Here is a 26,726-nt window from a genome sequence, read left to right as displayed (position 1 = left end):
TACCACACCTGGGAAAAGACTCCTATACTGGATACAAAATTTGCTCTGAGCATGAGCAGAGTAAGAACCAGCAGTGGGGGCAGAGCTGAGGAAGTAGAGAAAAGGGTTCTAGGGTCCAACGGAGAAAAAAAAAAAAAAGCTTTCCCAAGCTGGAGGCAATCAAGGTCCAGCCACTCCTTCCAAAGTTCTGCCCCCGTGGATCTGCACATGGCAGCATCCATAGTCCTTGGAAGAGCCCTGTTTTTCTAAAGGAGCAACCCAACCAGTGTATTCAGGGAGAGTGGTGGAGAGGAGCTTGAATCTGAAAACCCTGGAAGTCTCAGAGGAACTCCTCTGTAACAATCAGCTGCTTCAAATGCTTGTGAATCTCTGTGCGTATAAATTACACAAAATAGGAGCAGGAAGGTTGAGTTTTGGCTTTGTTTTTGTTTTTAATGCCATCACTCTGCCCACTGAAGTAGGATCTTTTTATTTCATTTTTTTTTTTTTTTGTCTTTTGTTGTTGTTGTTATTGTTGTTGTTGTTGTTGTTGCTATTTCTTGGGCCGCTCCCGCGGCATATGGAGGTTCCCAGGCCAGGGGTTGAATCGGAGCTGTAGCCACCGGCCTACGCCAGAGCCACAGCAACGCAGGATCTGAGCCACGTCTGCAACCTACACCACAGCTCACGGCAACGCCAGATCGTTAACCCACTGAGCAAGGGCAGGGACCGAACCGACAACCTCATGGTTCCTAGTCGGATTCGTTAACCACTGCGCCACGACGGGAACTCCTCATTTTTTTTTTTAACTTATTTACTTATTTGGACACACCTGGGGCATATGGAAGTTCCCAGGCCAGGGATGGAATTCCAGCCACAGCTGCAGCAACGCCAGATCCTTAACCCACTGCGCCACAGCTTGAACTATGTTTTTTGTTTTCTTTTTACAGTTATTTGTATTTCCTCTTCCCAGGATCCCAAACCCACCCCTTTGCATGGTTTGTAAACGCCTTCCTCGAAGTATGCATGTGAACACCAAGCCTTTGCAGTCTCAGGCATCATTAAAGAGCACGCCCCTTGACTCAAATAAGCAGCAACAGCTGTCGGGACCGCTTCACAAGTCCCCGTCTGGGGCGAGACCCCGCCGCCCTCGCGGGGCTCCGAGCACGGTGCGAGCCCCGAGGCGCCCCGCGTGGAGAAGGGGTGGCCGCCAGAGTCCGGGCGGTCAAAGCCGGCAGGGGTCCCCACGAGGGAAGCCGGGACGGGCCGAGTGTTCGGAGGGGAGATACAAGTCACCCCCAGCCCTGGCCAAAGGGGTTGGGGGTCCACGCTGGGGGAGAGGAACACGTCCCCGGCCGGGGAGGGGGGATGCGGAGGGTGGCGAGGGGGTCCTCTCTTAGCACGGACCCAGGACCAGGTGTGTGGGCGAAGAGGTCAGAATCCGTTCTCCCTGGCCACTCCCGAGGTTCTAAACACAGGACACCTAGTTACACCTTAATTTTGGAAAACAACGAGTAACTTTTACTCGAAGCATGTCCCAAATACCGCACGGGGCACCTCGAACTAAAACTTCCCGTTGTTTATCGGAAATGAAGGGGGCTGCGGTCTCTTCCCGACGCGGACCCAGCGCGGGGAACGAGTGAAAGGCCGGGCCCGGGGCTCCGCGCTCGCTCACCTTCAGCACCAGCACCTCGAGCATCTTCCTCGCGCCAGGCTGGCCGCCCGGGGCCTGGTCCCCCCGTCGCTAGGAACTTTGCGGGAGAAAACGGAGTCCCGGGCAAGGCCGCCTCCCCGGGACCGCGCCTCCTCCCCGGGTCCGCACCGCGGAGCCTGCGCGCCCAGTCAGCGCGCCGACCCCCGAGCCAGGACGCCGCCGCCGCGGGCGCGCTCCGCTCCGGCCCCGCGCCCCCGCCGCCCGACCAAGCCTCGAGGCTTCCGGAAAGCCACGCGCTGCACCAACGGCCTGGACAACGGTCGCCGCCAGAAGCACAAGGCCCTGGGGGGTCCGCGGGGGCGGAGCTTCGGGGGCGGGGGCGGAGCTTCGAGGGGCAGGGGCGTCACGTGGCTCGCTCCCGGGTCCGCGCCACTTCCGAGCGCCCAGGGATGCGAGGGGCCCGGCGGCTAGCCGCCTGGTAGGGCGGAGTGGCTGCCTGCGAGGCCCATGCCCTCTGACTCCTTCTTGGTCATCACAACCCTGTGGGTGAGGAAGCGTCCCTGACCCTGGCTTTCTTGAGCTCCAACCTCTACTTTCTGGAAAGGCTCTGGGTCCCTGTTCTCCTCTTACCTGGACCTCAAAGGTCTTACGGTTACTTCTTGGGACCGTCAAAGGTCGCAGGCTGCAGCCTCATGGACCAGGTCCTGGCCAGGACTTCTATTTTGTTATTGATTGCTGAAGTTCCACAGGGTTTTCTAAATTTTCACTTGTGGTTTCTCACCTGAGAAGTGGGACTCAGAGATTGCCTCTCAGAATTAGATGAGGTTGTACTGTGAAACAGGACACAGGAGAAGTGTAAAGGAGAGTTAGCTTTTGTTACTATCTCGGGACTCTCTCTCCAACATTTGAATAAACTGACAAACAAGAAAGTGAATATTCCTTTAAAATCAAAGGAACCACAGCTTGGAAAATGTGCTGGGCCTAGGTGGTTTTCCGGGTGAATTCTTTCAATATTTTAATTGCGAAAAAAACAATGTCTTAAGCTCCCGGCAAAATGTTAATTTGCTAATAAAGGAGCCAAGAAGATGGCACAAAAAATGCACCAGTTTAGAGCATTGCAATCGTGAGGTTATATATTTGGGAAACAATGTTCACATAAGTATCCAGTCTTATATTGTTTGCTTTCACAAGGTCCAGCAAACATGTGCTTAAAGTCTCAGGCAGGAAGGTTGGAGAGGAGATCTGTGTTGACTACCCACTGGGGGAAAACACAGCTTAAAGTACAGGAAGTTCACCTGTTACTGAATTGGATTAACCAAGCCTCATCCCCAGGCAGACATCTGCAAAGGCCAAATCACCTGAAAGCTCCAGAGCTTGTCAAAAAAAAAAAAAGATGGGAAACAACTCAGGCAAATTTAAACAGGAGGCCCCCGAAGCAGTTTCTAAGCCCCAGAGAACATGCAGAGTACAGCCCTCTCCTAGTTCTTAGTGTGGGGTCAACACTTCTTTTTCCTTTGACTAGATGCCATGCTACAATATGGTGTTTCTCAAACTTTTTCACAGCATGGCTCACAGAAAATGAAAATATATATCACACTGGGATAAAGAGTCAAGACTGGAGTTCCCACTGTGGCAAAGTGGATTAAGAATCTAACTGCATTGGCTCAGGTTGCTGTAGCAGCAATAGTTGATCCCCAGCCCAGTGCAGTGTGGTTAAAAAGGATCTGGTGTTGCCAGCTGCAGCTTAGGTTACAGCTGGAGCTGGGATTCAATCCCTGGCCCGGGAACTTCCATATGCCAAGGGTACAGGCATTGAAAAAAGGAAAAAAAAAAAAAAAAAAAAGGAAAGGATGGAGTTCCCGTTGTGGCTCGGTGGTTAACAAATCTGACTAGGAATCATGAGGTTGCGAGTTTGATCCCTGGCCTCGCTCAGTGGGTTAAGGATCTGGCATTGCCATGAGCTGTGGTGTAGGTTGCAGATGCACCTCGGATCCCTCGTTGCTGTGGCTCTGACGTAGGCTGGTGGCTACAGCTCTGATTAGACCCCTAGCCTGGGAATCTCCATATGCCGCGGGAGCGGCCCTAGAAAAGGCAAAAAGACAAAAAAAAAAAAAGAGTCCAGACTGCTGCAATGGGAGCTCACTGCATGGGGCTCTAGCCTCCTTGAGGCTGCAAGGAGTCCATATCTGAACCTGTCCCCCCTCCCCCCAAATAGTGGGAAGCACTTTTTTTTTTCAATTTGGGGGCTTTTTTTTTTTTTTTCATTTTTTTGCTTTTTAGGGCCGCACTTGTGGCATATGGAAGTTCCCAGGCTAGGGGTTGAATTGGAGCTACAGCTGCTGACCTACACCACAGCTACAGCAATGCCAGATCCAGGCTGCATCTGCAACCTACACCAAAGCTGACTGCAACACTGGATCCTTAACCTACTGAGCGAGGCCAGAGATCAAACCCCCAACCTCATGGTTACTAGTCAGATTTGTTTCCACCGCACCACAATGGGAACTCTTTTTTTTTTTTTTTTTTGCTTGGGATCATAATCAAAAGGCTGTAACATCACATCTTAACATCATTAAGATACCTTAATCGAGGCTCTTGTGTCAATGACCTCACTGTCAGCCCTCACACAATACCTATGTGGGGCTGTGGTCTTCACTTTAAAACATTTTGGGAGTTCCCGTAGTGGCCTAGTGGTAATGAACCCAACTAGTATCCATGAGGACTCGGGTTCAACCCCTGGCCTCACTCAGTGAGTTAAGGATCCTTGGATCCAGCATTGCCGTGAGCTGTGGTGTAGGTCACGGACGTGACTTGGATGCCGCGTTGCTGTGGTGTAGGCAAAGGCCAGCAGCTGCAGCTCCGATTTGACCTCTAGCCTGGGAACTTCCATATGCTGCAAGTGTAGCCCTAAAAAGACAAAAACAAAACAAGAAAAACTTGATTTTGTGACTTTGTGGGCATTCTGCTCTTTCTTCCTGAAAATCTATGCATTCTGTCTGACATTCAAAATGTCATCCAGGTATTGAACAAGTTTTATTTTTCCTTTGACCATAGCAGGAATTTTTTTATCTGAAAACAACATTTTCCTTTGGCTTAAGAAAATTTTATTCTGGAGTTCCCATCGTGGCTCAGCGATTAAAAAATCTGACTAGCATCCATGAGGATGCAGATTCGATCCCTGGCCTTGCTCAGTGGGTTACGGATCCGGCATTGCCGTGAGCTATGAAGTTCACTTTTCCAGGGGAAATGCACTGTGAGGGGAAGACTGAAAATGGAGAAACTGGGGAGGGGGAGGGACTGGGAGCTTGGGGTTCATAGATGCAAACGATTGCTGTTGGAATGGATAAGCAATGAGATCCTGCTGTGTGGCCCTGGGAACTATGTCTAGTCACTTATGATGGAGCATGATAATGTGAGAAAAAAGAATCTATACATGTATGTGTAACGGGGTCACCTTGCTGTACAGTAGAAAATTGACAGAACACTGTAAACCAGCTATCATGGAAAAAAAATAAAAATCATTATAAAAAGAAAAAAAAAGGAAAATGGAGAAACTGGCTGTTACCATTGGCTAAGTGAGAGACAGCTGTGGCTCAGACTAAGGCGATAGCCCTGCAAAGGTGGGAAGGTGGGAAATCAAGATAATTGTGCATAATAGATCAATACGACTCACTAGTCACTTGGATACAGGAATGAAGGAAAGGGGGGAATCATGAATGACTAAGATTTTTGGCTTCAGGGAGTTCCCATCGTGGCTCAGTGGTTAATGAATCCAACTAGGAACCATAAGGTTAAAGGTTCGATCCCTGGCCTTGCTCAGTGGGTTAAGGATCCGGCGTTGCCGAGAGCTGTGGTATAGGTTGCAGATGTGGCTTGGATCCCGCGTTGCTGTGGCCGTGGTGTAGGCCAGTGGCTACAGCTCCGATTCGACCCCTAGCCTGGGAACCTCCATATGCCATGAGAGCGGCCCTAGCAAAGGCAAAGAGACAAAAAGAAAAAAGAAAAAAAAGCAGAAAAACAAAAAAAACCCTGGCTTCTGTCTCTGTGTCCAGGTGGCTTCGGTTGCTACCGTTTCCAGCCAGTGAGAAGGGAAAAGAGAAAGTGAAGGGCAAGCAACTTGTCTTTAAAGATGTGACCTACAAATGCCCGTATACGAGGGCTCCTCCCTGAACCTATCCCTCAGAAGAGAAGTCTCCTTCCCTTCAAGTCCTTACTCTATCTCCCACGTTATATTTTTATTAACAAAGAACTGTGAGGAGTTCCTGTTGTGTTGCAGCAGAAACGAATCCAATTAGAAACCATGAGGTTGCGGGTTCCATCCCTGGCCTCGCTCAGTAGGTTAAGGATCCGGCGCTGCCGTGAGCTGTGGTGTAGGTCACAGACGCGGCTCAGATCTGGCCTGGGAACCTCCATATGCCGTGGGTGCAGCCTTGAAAAGACAAAAAAAAAAAGGAAAAAAAGAAAAAGAAAAAAAAGAAAGAAAAGAAAACAAAGAACTGTGAGAACAAGGACATATCAGCTTAAGGATACTGAGATACTGACACCAGCTCAGTTTTTTTTGTTTTTTTGCTTTTTCCTGCTTTTTAGGGCCGCACTGGCAGCACATGGAAGTTCCCAGGCTAGAGGTTGAATCAGAGCTACAACCATAGCAATGCAGGATCCGAGCCACATCTGCAACCTCCTCTACAGCTCATGGCAACACAGGATCCTTAACCCGCTGAGTGAGGACAGGGATCAAACCCACATCCTCAGGGATACTAGCTGGATACATTTCCAATGAGCCAAGACGGAAGTCCGTCAATTTTGAATTCTCTCTCAAGTCATTTAGAAGTTGATCCTGCTCTGCCTTTTTTTTTTTCTTTTGTCTTTTTAGGGCTGCACCCATGGCATACGGAGGTTCCCAGGCAAGGGGTCAAATCAGAGCTGCAGCCCCCAGCCTACACCACAGCCACAGCCACAGCCATGCGGGATCTGAGCAGTGTCTGCAACTTACACCACTGCTCACAGCAATACCGGATCCTTAACCCACTGAGCGAGGCCAGGGATTGAACCTGTATCCTCATGGTTGCTAGTAGGGTTCGTTAACCACTGAGCCACAAGGGGAACTCCTGCTCTCCATCCAATGCTTGGCTGTGTTGTAGTTTCCTTGGTAACCATCATACCAAGATGTGACAGGCAGACGTGTTCACATCTCTGCTTTTGGTGACAGGCAACAGGTACCACGTGTTAGAAAAAGAAACACATGGTTCTACTCTTGGCTGTGGCACTAACTAGCTGCGTGATTCTGTCTCTCAGTTTTCTCATCAGCAAAATCCTGGTGTTCACTGAGGTCTCTTCCAGCTGGAACATTGTTTTCTCTGAGGGTGGAAGGAGAGGATGCCCAAGGCCAAAGGCACTGAAGAGAACCTCTATAGATTCAGAAGCCAGATGGAATGCGAACAGTATCTGCAGCTCTCCAGACTTACACAGTAGAACCATTTGCTGAAGAAAACAGATTTTACTCTAGATCAGAGTTTCTCAGCCTTGCCTAGATAATTCTTTGTGCTGGGTGGCTGTCCTGTGCCTTGTAGGATATTAAACTGCACCCCTGGCCTCCTCCACTAGATGGCAGTAGAAGCTCACACTCAATTCTAACAACCAAATATGCTTCCAGACATTGCCACAGGGCCCTGAAGGGCAAAAGTGTCTGAGTTGAGACCACTGATCTAGATGTGTTCCTCTAATCAGGATTAAACTTTACTTATCAAGACCTCTATGTTATAGATAGGAAAACCCAGTACATTTCATGAAAAATGAAATGCACTGTATAATTCATAATACAAAGATTTGAAATACAATTGGTGTATTTTGTATCTTTAATCAGTAAACATCATAACTTTTAACAGGAGGTGAAAAGATTACCCATATTAAAAATTCTGAAAATAGGAGTTCCCATCCTGGCTCTGTGGAAACGAATCTGACCAGTATCCATGAGGATGCAGGTTCGATCCCTGGGCTTGCTCAGTGGGTTAAGGATCTGGCATAGCCGTGAGCTATGTTTTTGTGTAGGTCGAAGACGTGGCTCAGATCCCCGAGCTGCTGTGACTGTGCTGTAGGCCGGCGCTACAGCTCTGATTTGAACTCTAGCCTGGAAACCTCCATATGCCACGGGTGCAGCCCTAAAAGGACAAAAAAACAAACAAACAAACAAACAAAAAAACAACCCAAAACCTGAAAATAAGTATCATTAAAAAGTACCATTAAATGATGAATAGTTCTACATCTTTCCAACCTCTTTGTAGTCCATTAATGCACACTCCAAGGTAAAAATAATTATGCTTTTATTATGGTGTATTTCTTTAAAATGGTCACTAAAATAATTTCCAATTTGGTAAACCTAATAACTCATGCTGTATTTTAATCATCAAGCTGAAATCATTTAAAAAAAAAGACACTGTCACATGAAGGTCATCTTCGTGTACTGTTCGCCATCGTTCTAATCAGACACCCTGAAATTAATTCCAATAGAAAGTCCAAGGAATTTGTGGATCAATCTCCTGGCACAGCAAGCAAAGTGTTCATCCATCTTATTTACACTCTCGATTATAAAAGAGTCCACAAGTAGAAGCCCTTGTAAATGTCTTTTCTCATTTTGGTAACAAGGTCATTAATACTTTGACTCATGCGATGCTGTAAGGATTAATGAGTGAGATAAAGCGCTCCACAACACACTTGAAATCTGCAGGACTGTTCTAGAATTCTACAGGCACGAAGCTCCTGGAGTTCCAAGCCAAGCTAGTCAAACCTGTTTTCATCAGCACTCCAAAGAAGGAGTGCTCTACAAACGGCTTTTACTCACTACGAAGTTCTTGGGATAAATGTGTTTATATTTTGACTGAACGGTCACATGGATGTCGTAATCATGCCAGCCATTGATCACTATCCGGTGCCATCTCTTGCCCTCCTTAGTGATGTCTTCACTCTTTTTTTCAGTGACCAGAGTATTTTCTAAATAGTGTACATCTTCGACATACATCTTATCTCCTGAAAAATAATATTTTAATTCCTGTTATTTTAGAAAACCTTCCAATATATTAGTGACATTTCAATCAGTGTTTATTTGTATCTACTTCATGTGTTTGGAACTGAGATAGTTGTTAAAGAATCCAAATTTTAGGAGCTTACCTCAATTTTTTTTTTTTTTTTTTTTTTTAGGGCCACACCTGCAGCATATGGAAGTTCCCAGGCTAGAGGTCGAATCAGAACTGTAGCTGCCAGCCTACACCGCAGCCATAGCAACACTGGATCCAAGCCGCATCTGTGACCTACACCACAGCTCATGGAAACGCTGGATCCTTAATCCATTGATCGAGGCCAGGGATCGAACCTGCAATCTCATGGTTCCTAGTCAGATTTGTTTCCACTGCAGCACGACAGGAACTCTGACAAACTCTCTTTTAATCCAAAAGTTTACAATGTACAAGTTTTCATAATTCAAAATTAAAATGTAAAAACGTGGGAGAATATATGAGAAAGTTGGCAATATCAAGGAAACATATTTACCTAAGTGTGTATAATGTAAAGTATCCAGGAGTTCCCGTTGTGGCTCAGTGGAAATGAACTTGACCAAGATCCGCGAGGACATGGGTTCAATCCCTGGCCTGGCTCAGTGGGTCGGGGACCCAGCATGACCATGAGCTATGGTGTAGGTCGCAGACATGACTCAATCTGGAGTGGCTGTGGTGTAGGCTGGCAGCTATAGCTCTGATTCAACCCCTGGCCTGTTCATTTCCATATGCTGTGGGTGTGACCTAAAAAAAAAAAAAAAAAGACATAAATAAATAAAGCAATGTATCCAGAATTCCTGGTTATAATTAATACCAATGGATCTTACAGATCTTGACCTTATTTGACAAATACCTCTGTAGTATGTAAAACACAAGACTGTAATTCATGATGCAGGGAGGGGGGCGGTGGCAATTGTGCCACACAGCCCAGAGCATTAAGAGTGTGACTACAGGGAGTTCCCGTTGTGGCACAGTGGTTAACGAATCCGACTAGGAACCATGAGGTTGCGGGTTCGATCCCTGCCCTTGCTCAGTGGGTTAACGATCCGGCGTTGCCATGAGCTGTGGTATAGGTTGCAGACGCGGCTCGGATCCTGTGTTGCTGTGGCTCTGGTGTAGGCCGGTGGCTACAGCTCCGATTCGACCCCTAGCCTGGGAACCTCCATATGCCGTGGGAGCAGCCCAAAGAAATAGCAAAAAGACAAAAAAAAAAAAAAAAAAAGAGTGTGACTACAAACAGAAACGCGACGCTTGGCTGATTTACCTGGTAAAAGCTGGATCAACCTATCAGCAGTTATTAACAAGATGGGCAGCCAACTTTCCGCCCCTTCTAATTCACGATCCACACAAAATCTGTGCAAGTCAGAGAGAGAGCTGAAGTTTTCTAGTCTTCTTATTTCGTAGAACTGTGGGGGTGCAAACCAAACCTTCTCTGACAGGAAACTTTCAGTTGCCTCTAACGGAGATAACCACTGTGGAAGACAAAGGTAGTTTCCTGAGGTTTGTCCCATAGACAGTGCAAGATCTGAGATCTTTTTTTTTTTTTTTTTTTTTTCCTGTCTTTTCAGGGCCGCACCAGCGGCATATGGAGGTTCCCAGGCTAGGGGTCTAATGAGAGCTGTAGCCGCTGGCCTACGCCAGAGCCACAGCCACATGAGATCTGAGCCGCATCTGCGACCTACACCACAGCTCATGGCAACACGGGATCCTTAACCCACTGAGCGAGGCCAGGGATCAAACCCACAACCTCATGGTTCCTAGTCGGATTCGTTTCCACTGCGCCACGACAGGAACTCCAAGACCTGAGATCCTTAGATCCGTAACTAAGATCTAACTGAAGATGAAAAATTCATTCATTGATGTGCCCTGCTAGATTCCTCTGAGACCCTATGAAAAGATTTGGTGAAGAAGGCTGGGTTGATCCCCTTCAGAGCTTGATTACTTAGATACTAATCCTGAGAACTAGTAAGTAAACCAGGATAGATCATCCCAAGTTGACCTGGGAGAGCTGTTCAGCAGAAAAGGCAGGAGATGCTAAAAAGGCAAAGTGGTTCTGGTCACTCCCGAAGGAACATTCTGAAGTATAAACTCATGACAGCAGGAAGAGAAGAGTCATTCCTCCCATAAATGCGTGCCTTGGCTAAGCCCTGGGGATGTGCTGGTGGACAAGACAGAACTCTCTAGGGCCCTAACAGGGCCTTCAGCAAACAAAACATAGCATGATGTGTGCCATATGTTACAATGAAGAGTCAGGAGCAAAAGAAGCTTTCAGGGAGGTGCCATTGTGGCTCAGCAGAAATGAATCTGACTAGTATCCATGAGGACGCAGAATCGATACCTGGCCTTGCTCACTGGGTTAAGGATCCAGCATTGCCATGAGCTATCGTGTAGGTCGCAGACGTGATTCGGATCCCAAGTTGCTGTGGCTGTGGTGTAGGCTGGCGGCAGTAGCTCCGATTGGACCCCTAGCCTGGGAACCTCCATATGCGGCAGGTGCAGCCCTAAAAAAAAAAAGAAGCTTGGAGTTCCCGTCGTGGCGCAGTGGTTAACGAATCCGACTAGGAACCATGAGGTTGCGGGTTCGGTTCCTGCCCTTGCTCAGTGGGTTAAGGATCCAGCGTTGCCGTGAGCTGTGGTGTAGGTTGCAGACGCGGCTCGGATCCCGCGTTGCTGTGGCTCTGGCGTAGGCTGGTGGCTACAGCTCCGATTGGACCCCTAGCCTGGGAACCTCCATATGCCGTGGGAGCGGCCCAAGAAATAGCAAAAAAAAAAGCCAAAAAAAAAAAAAAAAAGAAGCTTTCAGGAAGGTCAGGAGGCATGACTCAGTCTATAGTCCTAGGAGTGTAGAAAAACCAGGATGCCAGCCAGACAGCATTTACCCATTTAACTTAAGTAGCCTCACTGCTGTGATCTGCCCTCTTTCCCAAGCCTTCCTTCCATACACATTTAGATAAAAAGAGCTGATTCCACAAATATGGAATAACCCCAAAAGGTCTTAACTGGTTTATTAAAATATCCATTTATACTGGGGAAACAGATTCTCACATCTCAAAACCAGGGAGTTGAAAGTGATTGCCTTAAACAACCACAGGCTAAAGGCTGACAAGCTTGAGTGTGCTTAAACATCCCCTGAGAAACCTGTTTCATCTTCAATCCACAGAGCCCGGCAATCTATGTTTAACAAGCCCCCTAGATTCTTCTGAAGTTGGCTAAGGCTACATTTCGAACCAGACCAACCAATGTCTATGGTACGGACAGAGCACACTGCTTCATCAAATTCCACATGAGTTCAGTGGTAACAGTCAAGATAAAAGGTTACACAATATAGGCATTTACTCAATTCAACCTGTTCAAGTTAGTCCAGACCATAGGTTAAAATAACTTAAAACGAGGAGTTCCAGTGGTGGCTCAGTGGTTAACGAATCTGACTAGGAACCACGAGGTTGAGGGTTCGATCCCTGGCCTCGCTCAGTGGGTTAAGGATCTGGCATTGCCGTGAGCTGTGGTGTAGGTCGCAAATGCGGCTTGGATCCCGGGTTGCTGTGGCTCTGGCGTAGGCTGGCGGCTACAGCTCTGATTAGACCCCTAGCCTGGGAACCTCCATATGCCTTGGGTGTGGTCCTAAAAAAGACAAAAAAAAATTAATAATATTCCACTGTTTCCCTTCAGTTTCGGAACCTCAGCAGTACTGACGTCTTAGGCCAGATATGTCTTTGCTGTAGGCGGTTGTCCCATGCACTGAAACATATTTAGCAGCATCCCTGGGCTCTACCCAATAGAAGCCAGTAGAAGTCCCTGAGCTGTGACAACCAGCAATGTCTCCAGACGTTGCCAAACATACCTGAGGATGGCATGCAGTAAATCATCCCCTGCTGAGAACCACCTGCCTAGAACAGGTTAAGAACTGTTTCAGGTTAAGAATTGTTTCCTATCGTGGCTCAGTGGAAATGCATCTGACTGGCATCCATGAGGACAAAGGTTCAATCCGTCCTTCACTCAGTGAGGTACGGATCCGTCGTTGCCATGAGCTATGGTGTAGGTTGCAGACGTGGCTCAGATCCCGAGCTGCTGGGGATGAGGTGTGGGTCAGCAGCTGTAGCTCTGATTCAACCCCTAGCCCAGGAACTTTAGTAATCCGTGGGTGTAGCTCTAAAAAGACAAAAAACCAAAAAAAAAAAAAAAACCAAACAAACAAAAAAAGAACTGTTTCAGCCATGAGTGCTAGATTACCCTCCCTCAACATATGTAAACAACAGAGAAGCGGACAAACTTTACGAAACCACTGTTTTCAGAGGTTGAAAAATGCAGAATTATAATAGGTGAGAAAAGCAAGTGAGGTGACCTCCAACAATGCCCACACTTTCTGCCTAAGGCTAATTCCCAGACTGCAACACAAAGATGGAGGACGAGTCAGAGTATAGGATGCTTACTGAGTTGGGGAGACTGAGATAGCAGCCTAGGAAGGCAATGTACCTAAGAGGGATCTAAACACGTAGAGGGTGCCCATGAGTTTTGTTTTTTTGTTTTTTTTTTTTTTTTTTTGGGTCTTTTTTTCTAGGGCCGCTCCTACAGCATATGGAGGTTCCCAGGCTAGGGGTCTAATCAGAGCTGTAGCTGCCAGCCTACGCCAGGGCCACAGCAACATGGAATCCGAGCTGCATCTGCAACCTACACCACAGCTCATGGCAACGCTGGATCCTTAGCCCACTGAGCGAGGCCAGGGATTGAACCTGCAACCTCATGGTTCCTAGTTGGATTTGGTAACCACTGCGCCACGATTGGAACTCCAGAGTCTTTTAAACCCTAATCTATGCATGGATAAGATGAAACTATGTGACACTTGGAAAAAAAATAATTCCTAAGAAAGTAATGATTACTTGAGAACTTTAACAGCTCCCAGAGCTGACCTAGGGCCAGGAAGTTTTCAAATTCCCTCCAACCACTGTGGAGAGGCCTTGTTGAATTTAAGCGGCATTCATTCAGTAGATCCCCAGAAGAGTCCTATCTTAGAAATGCAACTAAATTAGCCCTAGAATAAAGGCTTCTGCAGACCGACTCTAAAACCACTTAAAAAAAATTCATTAGGCAAGTTGATTTGCAATAACTTGGTTCAGTGGATCAAGGATCCTGTGTTGTCACTACTTTGGCCCAGGTTTGCTGTGGGCCAATCCCTGCCCTGGCCCAAGAACACTTGCATGCCATGGGAACAGCAAAAACACACATGTGCACGCGTGAGAGAGAGAGAGAAAAAAAGAAAAGAGAAGAGAGAAAGGAAAAAGAAAAGGGAGGGAATTCCCGTCATGGCTCAGCAGTTAATGAACCCAACCAGGACCCATGAGGATATGGGTTCAATCCCTGGCCTCACTCAGCAGCAAGGATCCGGCGTTACTGTGAGCTGTGGTGTAGGCCAAAGACGTGGCTCGGATTCCGTGTTGCGGTGACTGTGGTACAGGCCAGCAGCTGCAGCTCCGACTCAACCTGTAGCCTGGGAACCTCCATATGCTGCAGATGGGATTTGTTTCCACTGTGCCATGATGGGAACTCTGGAAAAAAAATTTTTTAAAAGAATATAGTAGTTCCCATCATGGCTCAGCAAAGACAAATCTGACTAGCATCCATGAAGACACAGGTTCAGTCCCTGGCCTTGCTCAGTGGGTTAAGGATCCAGCATTGTCATGAGCTGTGGTCTAGGTCACAAACAAGGCTCAGATCTGGCGTTACTGTGGCTGTGGTGTAGGCCAGCAGGTACGGCTCTGATTTGACCCCTAGCCTGGGAACTTCTGTATGCCACAGATGTGGCCCTAAACAGACCAGAAAAAAAAAAAAAAAAAAAAAAAAAAAAGAATCTAAAAAAACTTAACCCATTTAAAATTCTATACCCAGCCAAAATATCTTTCAAAAATCAAAGTAAAATATTTTCAAATAAAATTTAGAAGATTCATTGTCATAAGATCTGAAATATAAGACCTATTAGAGGAAATTCTTTAGGTAGAAAGATAGCAAAGGTAGATTTAAATCCACACAAAGGAATGAAGAGTGCTACGAATGGTAGCTCTGCAGGTAAACATAAACCCTTCATTTTCACAGTTTTAACACTGTTTAAAGCAAAAACAATCAGAGTGCATTGCAGAGTTTCTTTAAAACCCTAAAGCAACTGCAAAGAAGTATACTTAATAAGACAATAATGGAGATAAAACAGAGTTCTAAAAATACTCAATCCAAAAAAAAAAAAAAAAGTTGAGAAAAGAAGAAAAACTGTGCAAAAAAGGAGGGGACAGATTAAAAAACTACTAGCAAGACGCCATGAGTTCCCATCGTGGTGCAGTGGTTAACAAATCCGACTACGAACCATGAGATTTCGGGTTTGGTCCCTGGCCTCGTTCAGTGGGTTAAGGATGCCGTGTTGCTGTGGTTGTGGTGTAGGCCGGCGGCTACAGCTCCGATTCAACCCCTAGCCTGGGAACCTCCATATGCCATGGGAGCGGCCCTAGAAATGGCAAAAAGACCAAAAAAAAAAAAAAAAAAAAAACAGAGTAGGAAACAAACTTTCAAGGAATTATGTCCCAAAAGGCATCTTGAGAGTAGGGTGCATATGTAGGCAAAGAAAAAACAATCAGGAGTTCCCGTGGTGGCATAGCATAACTATAAACTGACTAGTATCCAGGAGGACGCAGGTTCCGTCGCTGGATACAGTGTTGCTATGAGCTGCGGTGCAGGGGGAACAAAGGAGGCTCGGATCTGGGGTTGCTGTGGCTGTGGCAAAGGCCCCCTGCAACTGCAGCTGGGATTCCACTTCTAGCCTGGAAGCTTGCATATGCCCCTGGGGCAGCCCTAAAAAGCAAGCAAGCAAGCAAGAAAAGGAAGAAAAACAAAACAAAACAGGAACTGTCATGCCGATTTTTTTAAAAGCAAGACTATACGCTGCCTACAAGACGTATACTTCAAATATAAAGCTACAGAGTTCCCATTGAGGCTCAGCGGTTAACGAATCCGACTAAGAACCATGAAGTTGAGGGTTCGATCCCTGGCCTTGCTCAGTGGGTTAAGGATCAGGCGATGCCGTGAGCTGTGGTGTAGGTGGAAGACATGGCTCGGATCCTGTGTTGCTGTGGCTCTGGTGTAAGCCGGTAGCTACAGCTCCGATTCGATCCCTAGCCTCAGAACCTCCATATGCCGGGGAAGCGGCCCAAGAAATGGCAAAAAGACACACACACACACACACACACAAAATATATATATATATATAAAGATACACATAGGTTAAAGGTAAAGAATGGAAGAAGACATACTACGCTGTCGCTAATCAAATGAAAGGCTGAGTGGCTATATTAGTACCAGACGGAGCAAACTTCAGATATCAGAATAAGGAACATTACCAGGGATAAAGAAAGCTATTTCCTAAACGACTGAAATCATATCAACTGTGTTCTCTGAGGAAAGAAACTGCTGTGCGCTTGAGAGGAGTTAATGCATGTAAGGTGCTTAGGCGGGAGCCTGGCGCCTGATCAGCGGTAGCACAGTGGCTGGGATCTCTGAAGGCAACCCCCTGGAGAAAACCACGTGGGAGAAGACATCGTCGAGGCTCTACTCTAGGACTGTGGAGCCCGTAAAGGTAGACAGCAGCTCGCCAAGGTCATGGCTTTGACCTGCTGGGCCCGGGGACATGACCGCCTGGGTTCCGTGCCCTCTCAGTCACTTACTGGCTGTTTGGCACTGAGCAAGCTAATTAACCTCTCTGGGCCGGGCCTATTGGGAGGTTGATGGTGAGCCTGGGCCCCCTGCCAGGGTCGTCACTTTCAGGCTCCCGTGGGTCCCCCACTGCACGCCGAGAGGGCACCCTACCTGGCAGTTCACTATCTCTCCCGAGTCCGAGAGGACCTGGGGCGGCTCTCGCAGGCAGCACAGGAAGAACAAGGTCTCGAAGCGGAGGACGTCGGAGTTCCTGAAGGGCGTGAACCAACAGCTCCAGTCGTGCAGCGCCCAGATGTCCGGGGTGCAGTCGAGGTGCGCGCACAAGCACAGGAAGTGCTGCGCATCGCGGCGGACGCGGGAGCGCCAGTCAGCCAGGTCCAGCGACGGCGCGAGGGCGAGGCCCGGCTCCCGCTCTGCAGCCAAGGGGCCCCGGGGCCGCAGCAGCAGCACCCCCGCCTCTTCGAAGGCCTCGCGAATGGCGCAGATGCGGAAGGCGACGTCATCCGGCAGCGCTCCCGCATCCCCATCGACGGCTCTGGCCACGGCGTCGGACAGCCCCGGGAAGACGACGCGCTGGGGCGGCGCGGGCCCCAGGCCGAAGCGGGGCGGCCAGTGGTGCGGCGCGAAAAGGCGCAGCCAGTCGGACGAGCGGTCTGCTGCGTCCATCACCCCACCCGGGAAGACGTGCGCCCCGGGCAGGAAGTTTTGCTTCTCAGAGCGCTCCAGCAGCAGCAGCCGGAATCCCTCCGCGGGCAGCTGAGGCCGCGATGGGGCAGCAGGGACCCAGCGCGGCCAACCGGCCGCCAGCACCACAGTGGCTGCTCGCCGCCAGTTGCTTGCGCCCGGCCGCAGAGGGCAACTCATGGTGTGCGGCGGCGCACGGCTTCCGGGCTCTGGGCTCTGGCGTGGCCGGAGCTTACAGCGACTTGGGAACCGAAGCCTGGGTCCCGCTGGTTGAACTCCCGGCGAAGCGCGCACGGGGCGTTCGGTGAATCGGCGCTGTTTGGTCTCACCCGCGCCTGCCAGGAGGGGAGGGGTGGCGCCAGCGGTGGGAAGCACCGCCCAGAGTGCACTTATTCCCGACCGCTCTCGCGGGACAAGGGCTGTCACAGCCGCCTGCTAGGAGGGCCGCGTCTTCCCCATTCTAGACGCTTGGAACAAGAGCAGAATGCTTAGGGTTACACAGTAACCAGGGTCGAGGTACAGCGCAGTGCAAACCTAGGCTTGGTGACACCTATCCGAGCCAAACCTGAGAACTAGGACTCTCCCCTTTAAGCCAATGGTCGACAAAAGCCTTTGGCTGAGGAGTGGGGTGCGGGGGCTAAATGTCTGAGCTTTGCAGTCTCCCATGAACCCCACCAATGAGAAGCTAATAGATGAACCAGGCACCAAATTATACATTTCTTCCTGCACAGCCTGAGTGTGAAAGGTTATCCTTAAATCTTCAGACAAGTTCCTGTCTGGTGTGCTGGACACCTTTTATTGTCAGGACACCCAGGGCCACCCTAAGCATCTTAGGTCATCTGATAATTTCGACTTTCGTGGGAGAATTTTAATCCAAGCCTAAAGATGAAAATTTTTCTCTACTTCACCTTTGTAGTGGCTTACGTAATACTTCCACCTCCAAGAGAAGCGTTAAAAAGCCTTTTAAAACAATCTCCTCTTTTGTAACTCCTTAGTTGTCAACGGTTTCTCCCACAATTGCTATTATACTTGATCACACATTTGTTATGTTTTTGGATGAATATACAGACTACACTCTCGTTGAGCCTCATTGACAGACTATCACTTCAATGTGGGTTATTTCCTGGGAGTGAATCCAGAGATGGCACCACCAGTCATTAGGCTGATTTTGGTTGGCATCATTTTCTAAAGATGTAAATCCCAGGAACAGGACACATGGCCACATGTTGAGAAAAACACACAGAGACCAAGGGAGCCCAGAGTGTGCTGGCAGATTGGGAGTGGGACGGGGAGTCTGCCAACTTTCATCCATTCAGTTGGGGACCCTTCTCTTATCTGCTTTCTCACTGCACGTGGCTTTCTGCTCTGAGAAAGTCATTTCACAGTCTATTGTAGAGTCTGTGGTGGCACTCTGGAGCTTGTGTTGGTTTTGGGGGTTTTTTTGTTTTGTTTTTTGCTTTTTAGGACTGCATGGGTGGCATATGGAAGTTCCCAGCCTAGGGATCGAATCAGAGCTGCAGCTGCTGGCCTACACCACAGCCATAGCAATGCCGGGTCCGAGTCGCCTCTGCGACCTACACCACAGTTCACTGCCACACTGGGTCCTTAACCCACGGAGTGAGGCCAGGGATCGAACCCTCATCCTCACAGATCTTAGGTGCGTTACCCCTGATGGGGGACCTCCCTGGAGCCTGTGTTTTTAACAGTCCCCACCCCACCCACCACAGGTGATTTCTGTGCTTTGGGCCATGGGAAGCCATAAAAGGAGGTGACATGATTAAGCTGGTATCTTCAAATGTCACCCTGACAGCAGCATGATGACTCAATTTGGATGGGACCGGACTGGAGGCCCGTGGAATTTGCTGGGGAAGAAATAATGAGAGTCTAAACTAGGAGAGTGGCTGTGAAGAGGTGGTGAGGTGGGGAGGAAGGAATGATTTATAGAGTATTTAGGAGGTGGACTTGAGGTGATGTGGTAGTTGGTTGAATATGCAATGCAAGGGAAAGCCTGTGACTTAGCCTCAGAAGTCACACTCCATTTCCGAAGTATCTTATCGTTACACTGGTCGGCTCTATTCAATAAGCATTTATTATCTCACAGTGTCTGTGGATCAGGAACTCAAGAGCATCTTAGCTGGGTGGTTCTGGTCAGCCTTTCAGCCAGGGCTTGAGTGGGGGTTGGAGGGCCCATTTCTTTTTGTTTTTTTTTTTTTTAGGGCTGCACCTGCAGCATATGGAAATTCCCAGGGTAGGGGCCAAATCGGAGCTACAGCCACCTGCCTACGTCATAGCCACAGCAACTCGGGATCCCAGCCTACGTCTACGACCTACACCACAGCTCACAGCAACACCGGGTCCCTGACCCACGGAGCGAGGCTAGGGGTCGAGCCCGAATCCTCATGGATCCTAGTTGGATTTGTTTCCACTATGCCGCAATGGGAACTCCCTGGGAGACCCATTTCTACAATGGCCCACTCACATGGCCATTGGCCAGAGGCCTCAGTTCCTCACCACACTGGCCTCTCCATAGGGCTGCTTGGGTGTCTTTGAGACTGGACATTTAACCCCCCAAAGAGAGAATGATCCGAGAGGAAGGAAGAAGTCATGGTGCCTTTTCTGACTTAGCCTCAGAAGTCACACTCCCTCATTCCCACAGTATCTTATTGTTACACTGGTCAGCTCTACTCAGTGTGGGAGGGGACTACACAAAAACACCACGAGGTGGGGATTTTTGGTGATCACCTTGGAGGCTGGCTACCACAATGGATTAAAAAAAAAAAAAAAAACCCAAAAAACAAAAAAATGAAGCCATCTAAGTATTAGGAGAAAACAGGTGAATTGATCTCTAGTCTTAGACTCGAGATCTGGAAGCAGTATGGGAAAAGATTGATTCATTTGACATATCCTCCATATTTATAACTTTATGATGACAAAAGACACCATGAGAAAGTTCGAGATAAAACAAACTGAGAAATTGGGAGTTCCCGTTGCGGCTCAGTGGTAATAAACCTGACTAGTATCCATGAAGACACGGTTTCAATCTCCGGCCACACTTGGTGGGTTAAGGATCCGGCGTTGCCGTGAGATGCAGTACAGGAAGCAGACACAGCTCGGATCTGGCATTGCTGTGGCTGTGGTGTAGGCTGGCAGCTGCAGTTCTGATTTGACCCCTAGCCTGGGAACTTTCATACGCTGTGGGTCCAGCCCTAAAAAGCAAACAAACAAACAAACAAACAAACAAACAAAAAAAAAACCCTGAAAAAATTATTTCTAATGCCTACCACAAGTGATTAAGAGTTAGACAAATAGGAAAGACCTGCAATTGTGTAGAAAATGGTCAAGGGACATGAAATGACAGTTCACTGTGATTTACTTAAGGTCACACATGCAACAGTTGTGGAAATTGTATCCAAACCTACCGGACCGGCATGTCCTCCAAGGGAACTGTCCAGTCCTATTTGGCCAGGAGCACAATGCCAGCTAGCCAGGCATGACACTAAGCATACACAGCCACCCCCTACTAGCGCTAGCAATTACCACGTGCCACTTGATCATAAGAGATGAGACACTGTTATGGCAGCAGGTGCTTTATTCATAGGTTAAGACACTTGGCTCTCTGTTCTTGTAATCCACTGGTTCCTCTCAGCTGTGTTTACAGTAAGAAATGTCCTTATTTAATTCATCAGAACATGCATGATCTTGAAAGAAAAAAAAAAAAACTTTCCCAACTTGTTATCTTGCTTCTTACCCATACCTCCAAGCCAGTTTTTTTTTTTTCTTTTTTTTTCTTTTTAGGGCCACACCTGCAGCATATGGATGTTCCCAGGCTAGGGATCTAATCAGAGCTGTTGCTTCCCGCCTACGCCAGAGCCACAGCAACGCCAGACCTGAGCCGCGTCTTTGACATATACGGAAGTTCCCAGGCTAGGGGTCAAAGCAGAGCTAGAGCTGCCGGCCACATCTGTGACCTACACTACGGCTCACGGCAACGCTGGATCCTTAACCCACTGAGCGAGGCCAGAGATGGAACCCGCAACCCCATGGTTCCTAGTTAGATTGGTTTCCACTGTGCCATGACGGGAACTCCAAGACATTCTGTATCTTGATTGCAGTGCTGGTTACATGATTGTATACATTTGCCAAAACTGGAAACTGCACACCTAGAAAAGGTGGATGTTACTGTATTTAAATTATATCTCAATACATTTAACTTTAAAAATGTACAGATTCCAACTTTTAGATCAACCTGAATTTCCCTCTGTAAAACCTTGACCATTTTATTATATACCATCTCTCATCTGACAACTTTAATCTTTAAATGTATACCTAGCAGATATGACTAATAAGTTACAGAAAGTTAATGTGTTTCATTTTATTTTTCTTTTCTGCACCCTTGCATGTGGAAGTTCCTGGGCTAGGGATCACACCCTGGCTGCAATTTCAACCTACACCATAACTATGGCAACACTAGATCCTTAACCTGCTGCACTACATGGGCACAACCCAGAAAGTTAATGTTATCATATGTATTGCTTCTTTTGCCCAAACATCCCATTTTAGGACTTCTAAAGTAGTATGATATTAATAACAGCAATGGCAGCCAACATTTATTGAGCCCTGTGCCTGGAAAAAAAGTCTTATATCAATATCCCTATGAAGTATACCTATTATTACTCCCAGTGTAAGGATAAGGAAATTGAGGTCAAGGAACTTCTTCAATAAGAAAGGATTTGAGGAGTTCCCGTGTAGCTCAGTGGGTTAAGCATCTGGTATTATCATTGCTGTGGCTCAGGTCTCTGGTATGTTGCAGATTGGCTGGGAACTTCCACATGCTGCAGGTGTGGCCAGAAACAAAAACAAAAAAGGAATAGGTCTCAACTCAAGTGTACCCTATTCCATAGTCAGTGCTCCTAACCTCATGCTATTATTCTGTTTTGATGCTACATTTCAAAACATGCTTCTAATTCCCTGCAGGTAAGATTCCAACAGTGATTTGCTTTGCCTTTGCTGGGGGTGGGGGTGGGGTGGGAGGAGGCTCTGAAATTGCTTCTCATTATAACTGAGACTCTAACTGTTAAAATTTATATTTTAATAACAATAACATAACACTTTCTAGATGATAAGAGCACTCAAACTTTTATTGTAAAAACAATGTAACAATATTAAACACAAATATATTGAAAAGATACCATTCATAATCCTACTACTTTAACATTTTCATTTTTGTATTATTTCCTCATGGATCTTCTCTATAACACGTACCTATAGGCAAAGGTACTCAAATTTGCTTTCTGACGACAGCATATTAAAATGTCTTCAAAATCATTTTGCCAGAAGGAATTCTCATTTGGCTTATAAGCCTTAAGGTTTTAAAATGCTAAAACACTAAAGAGGAGTTCCTGTCATGGTGCAGTGGTTAACGAATCCGACTAGGAACCATGAGGTTGCGGGTTCGATCCCTGCCCTTGCTCAGTGGGTTAACGATCCGGCGTTGCCATGAGCTGTGGTATAGGTTGCAGACGCAGCTCAGATCCTGCGTTGCTGTGGCTCTGGCATAGGCCGGTGGCTACAGCTCTGATTAGACACCTAGCCTGGGAATCTCCATATGCCATGGAAGCGGCCCTAGAAAAGGCAAAAAGACAAAAAAAAAGAAAAAAAGATAAAACACTAAAGAAGGATGCCCAAGATCTCACAGGTATGCAGGGAAGACATCCAGAATCCTCCATGGAATAAGATGAAAATAAGTAAATGAAAGAGAAGAATATTTTTCCAGAAAACTGTCTTGTGCTCATGGACACAGAGCTGGAGTATGTGATCAGTTCCTGCATCTTTGGTCAGTTCCTAAGGACCAAAGAAACAGTATTTGAACATGACTTTGATCTATGTTGATCACATAGATATGGTCGACCTATGACGGTGTGGAGACCTACAACTCTTCATGGATTGAAAGTTGAGTATAATTGTATTGAAAAGCACTTGGAGGAGTTCCCGTCGTGGCGCAGTGGAAACGAATCCAACTAGGAACCATCAGGTTGTGGCTTTGATCCCTGGCCTCGCTCAGTGGGTTAAGGATCTGGCATTGCCCTGAGCTGTGGTGTAGGTCACAGATGAGGCTCGGAACCCATGTTGCTGTGGCTGTGGTGTAGGCTGGCAGCTGTAGCTGATTGGGCCCCTAGCCTGGGAACCTCCATATGCCACGGGCACAGCCCTAAAAAGCAGAAGAAAAGAAGAAAAAAAAAAAAGCACTTAGAGATTTCTAATCCTGCAGTCTTTCTGGACATCTCTGTGTAATGAAGTCTGTGAACGGTAAATATGTTGATAGGATAGTCACTTCAATTTACTTATTTATTTTTGTCCTTTTAGGGCTGCACAGGCAGCATATGGAAGTTCCCAGGCTAGGGGTTGAATCAGAGCTACAGCCGCCGGCCTATGCCACAACCACAGCAATGACAGATCTGCAACCTACACCACAGCTCACAGCAACGCTGGATCCTTAACCCACTGATCAAGGCCAGGGATTGAACCTGTGTCCTCATGGATACTGGTCAGATTTGTTTCTGCTGAGCCATGATGGGAACCCCTATTCACTTCAATTTAAATGTGCATGAAGAGGATTAAGAATATGTATATATTTTGGGGTCGACCCCTGGGCATGTGGAAGTTCCTGAACCAGGGATCAAATCTGCATGGCAGCTGTGACCTGCCCCAAGGATTTGGCAATGCTGGATTCTAACCCTCTACCCTACTGGAACTTCTAGGAATATTTTTAAAAATCATCATAGTGGGAGTTCCCGTTGTGGCTCAGTGGGTTAAGAACTCAACTAGTATCCATGAGGATGTGGGTTTGATCCCTGGCCTCCCTCAGCAGGTTAAGGATCTGGTGTTGCAGCAAGCTGTTGCACAGGGTGGCTGGGATCTGCAGTTGCTGTGGCTGTGGCATAGGACAGCAATGCAGGTCTGATTCGCCCACTTGCCTGGGAACTTCCATATGCCTCAGCTATGGCCCTAAAAAAAAAAAAAATCATAATTGCTAATAATGGAATCATTTAAGGGTGCCTTCTCAACTACGTTATAAATGCTGCATGTTATCTTTAATTTCGTAATTATGTATAGCCATCTTTGTTAGAAGCGTCATTCCAACAGTAGATATGAAGCCTTATTTCCAACTAGGATCTGATGCCACACACAAAACCATCCCTGCTGTGCTGGCTTCTCAACATCAGGCAGCCATGAGGGCACGAGGTTAGTTACAGAAGAGGGTTCTCCTGAAATGGAGTTTTAACTAAAGAACAACCCCCCCCCCCTGCTAAGAAGGCAGCTGCAGGCCTTTCCAGCTGTGCTTATCGCTATGCCACCCTTCTTGTAATAATGTAACAACTGTGTGCTCTCTGCCCAAGCCAGCAGCCCTGCTAATCAGGTACCCAGCATTGCTGATCAGTTCTGCTTCTGTAACCTTGCCGGCTCAGTTTCTTCGGGAGGAACACTGTCTGCTTGGGGATGGGGGAGCTCCGGGATGCTTACATGGGAAAATCAAGACCTTGTAGTGCATAAAAGTTACTGAGAACAAAGACCTGGTGCTCAGACTCTGGAGGTGACTCCTCTGAGCCCACACCGGTGCTGAATAAACCTTGCTTTTCCATATCTCCGAGTGCTGTTTGTCTCCTTCCGTTGTCACAGTTTTTGCGGTTTCCGCAACAGCAGCATGTGGAGGTTCCCAGGCTAGGGGTCTAATTGGAGCTACAGCTGCTGGCCTACACCACAGCCACAGTTAGTGCCAGATCCTAGCCGTGTCTGTGTTCTACACCACAGGTCATGGAGACACTGGATCCTTAACCCACTGAGCGAGGCGTGGGATCCTTAAACCACAACCTGATGGTTCCTAGTCGGATTCATTTCCGCTGCGCCACAACGGGAACTCCAGCCCTGTCTTGTTTAAGTGTATTCTGTTAACGCATTTTAAACCCCGGAAGGGAACTTAGTTAATTAGTCAAGACCCTTCCCCCCACCCCATGGCGCATCTCACTAAATGAGGGAAGTGAGGCACATGGGGGGTCATTGGCTATTCAGAGGTATTGGGAGAGAAAGGCAGAGCCCCTGGCCCTGCCTTGCAGGAGAAGGCACTCACGCCCCAAAGGAATACAGAGGCCAGTCCCATAGCACTTTTATTTCTCAGGCTGACATACAGGCTCACACTTTGGGGCTCACACTCTTTAACAAAGCTTCATTACAGAACCCAGAAATGCATTCTGAAAAGCGACTAGGTAGCTAAAATGTATCAATGTGCACAAGGAAACGGAAAATGCAGCATGATCAGGGTCCTAACACAAACCAGATGGCTTCAACCCAAACTGCTTTTCAGTCTCCTGACCTCACACATCTCTTAGGTAGCTTACTGTAAACCTTTGGTAAATCGTGATGTTTATGCTCTAATTTGACTTACGACAAATATTTTCCCTTGTGGACTTTAAAAGCAGACATTTTCAGTAGTCCCCCTGTGATGCCGCAGGGTAAGGATCTGGCATTGTCACTGCAGCAGTGGGAGTAGGTGTGGCTGTGGCTTGGGTTCCATCCCTGACCTGAGAACTTTGATATGCCCTGGGGGTGCAGATAAAAAAGATTAAAAAGCAAACATTCTCAGAGTACATGGAAAGAATTGGCCAGGCTTTTTTTTTTTTTTCTGCAAATATTAAGTTTTTTTCTGTTTTTTTTTTTTTCCTAATAGGAATAGGTGAAAATTCCCATGATAAATGCCTTGACATTCCAAGTACTTGTCTTCTCAGTACCAGAGAAAGCCGCACAATTTTTCCTGAAAGAGAAGCCAGGGATGGTTTCTCTTTACAGGTGTTTTAACTTCACAAGAGATTTATAATAGCATTTAACTCTTTTTTTTTTTTTTTTTTTTTTTTTTTTTTGCTTTTTAGGGCCTCACTCACGGTATATGGTGGTTCCCAAGCTAGGTGTCAAATCGGAGCTACAGCTGCTGGCCTACAACACAGCCATGGCAAAGCAGGATCTGAGCCATGTCTGCAACCTACACCACAGCTCCCAGTAATGCTGGATCCTTAGGCCACTCAGTGAGGTCAGAGATCAAACCCGAAACCTCATGGTTCCTAGTTGGATTCACTTCCGCTGCACCACAACAGCAACCCCCAATAGCACTTAACTTTTGAGGTAAAGAGCTTTCCTTTAACTTGTACCTTTAATTTAAGAAAATAGACTCTAATTCTGACCATATTATATATACACCATATTAAACATTTGTAATTTTTTAAATCATCTCTATCATGGTATAAGATCCTACCAAATCTTTTTTTTTTTTTTTTGTCTTTTTGCCTTTTCTGGGGCCGCTCCCACAGCATATGGAGGTTCCCAGGCTAGGGGTCCAATCAGAGCCGTAGCCACTGGCCTACACCACAGCCACAGCAACACAGGATCCGAGCCACATCTGCAACCTACACCACAGCTCACAGCAACACCGGATCCTTAACCCACCGAGCAAGGCCAGGGATCGAACTGGCAACCTCATGGTTCCTAGTCGGATTCGTTAACCACTGTGCCACGACGGGAACTCCATGATCCTACCAAATCTTTTTAGACAATTAATGACATGGACATCAAACTCTAAGTTGAAGCAGGCTTCTACCAGAAAGCAATCTCTTGAATTATAGATG

General features: G+C 47.3%; 2 protein-coding genes across 11 annotated transcripts in view; both read right to left on the bottom strand.

Annotated features, from left to right (window-relative positions):
• TDRD12 (tudor domain containing 12) overlaps positions 1 to 1,939 on the bottom strand; it is a 78,499-nt gene extending 76,560 nt beyond the window's left edge. For all 6 annotated transcript variants that reach the window (XR_014805977.1, XR_014805981.1, XR_014805980.1 and 3 more), the window contains exon 1: positions 1,655 to 1,939. Coding sequence is in view for 2 of the 6 variants with exons in the window: in XM_021094274.2 (XP_020949933.2) it covers positions 1,655 to 1,678 (24 nt within the window). In the remaining 4 variants the exon portion in view is untranslated. The remainder of the gene's footprint in view (positions 1 to 1,654) is intronic.
• A 5,997-nt stretch (positions 1,940 to 7,936) lies between these two features.
• NUDT19 (nudix hydrolase 19) lies at positions 7,937 to 17,382 on the bottom strand. 5 transcript variants are annotated; one of them, XR_014806018.1, is made up of 4 exons: positions 15,735 to 17,382; positions 12,521 to 13,409; positions 9,944 to 10,151; positions 7,937 to 8,656 (listed from the first exon to the last, which is right to left on the bottom strand). XR_014806018.1 is itself a non-coding variant. In XM_021094273.2 (3 exons), the coding sequence occupies exons 1-3, from the start codon at positions 17,233 to 17,235 to the stop codon at positions 8,451 to 8,453; spliced, it is 1,128 nt and encodes a 375-aa protein (XP_020949932.2). In that variant the 5' UTR covers positions 17,236 to 17,382; the 3' UTR covers positions 7,937 to 8,450. The 5 variants fall into 5 exon arrangements, 1 of the variants encoding a protein (XP_020949932.2); XR_014806021.1 differs by having other exon boundaries at positions 9,944 to 10,279; positions 11,430 to 12,828; positions 16,522 to 17,382; XR_014806020.1 differs by having other exon boundaries at positions 12,521 to 12,828; positions 16,522 to 17,382.
• Positions 17,383 to 26,726: the final 9,344 nt, after the last annotated feature.

The sequence above is a fragment of the Sus scrofa genome, chromosome 6, assembly GCF_054392235.1.
Source record: "Sus scrofa isolate SSC_HxYL_T2T_F1_AM1 chromosome 6, Sscrofa_HxYL_maternal_Yorkshire_Landrace_v2.0, whole genome shotgun sequence".
Classification (NCBI taxonomy): domain Eukaryota; kingdom Metazoa; phylum Chordata; class Mammalia; order Artiodactyla; family Suidae; genus Sus; species Sus scrofa.
Note: the sequence above shows the minus strand (reverse complement) of the source record. Positions and strands in the feature narration are given on the sequence as shown.

Excerpts from the sequence above, each read along its gene's own strand:
- NUDT19 (XM_021094273.2), bottom strand. The coding sequence starts at position 17,235 with ATGAGTTGCCCTCTGCGGCCGGGCGCAAGCAACTGGCGGCGAGCAGCC. Across the intron at positions 10,152-16,521 it reads GAGAGATAGTGAACTGCCAG|TGGTTATCTCCGTTAGAGGC; the intron begins GTAGGGTGCCCT and ends TGTCTTCCACAG. Across the intron at positions 8,657-9,943 it reads GTTGATCCAGCTTTTACCAG|GAGATAAGATGTATGTCGAA; the intron begins GTAAATCAGCCA and ends ATTATTTTTCAG.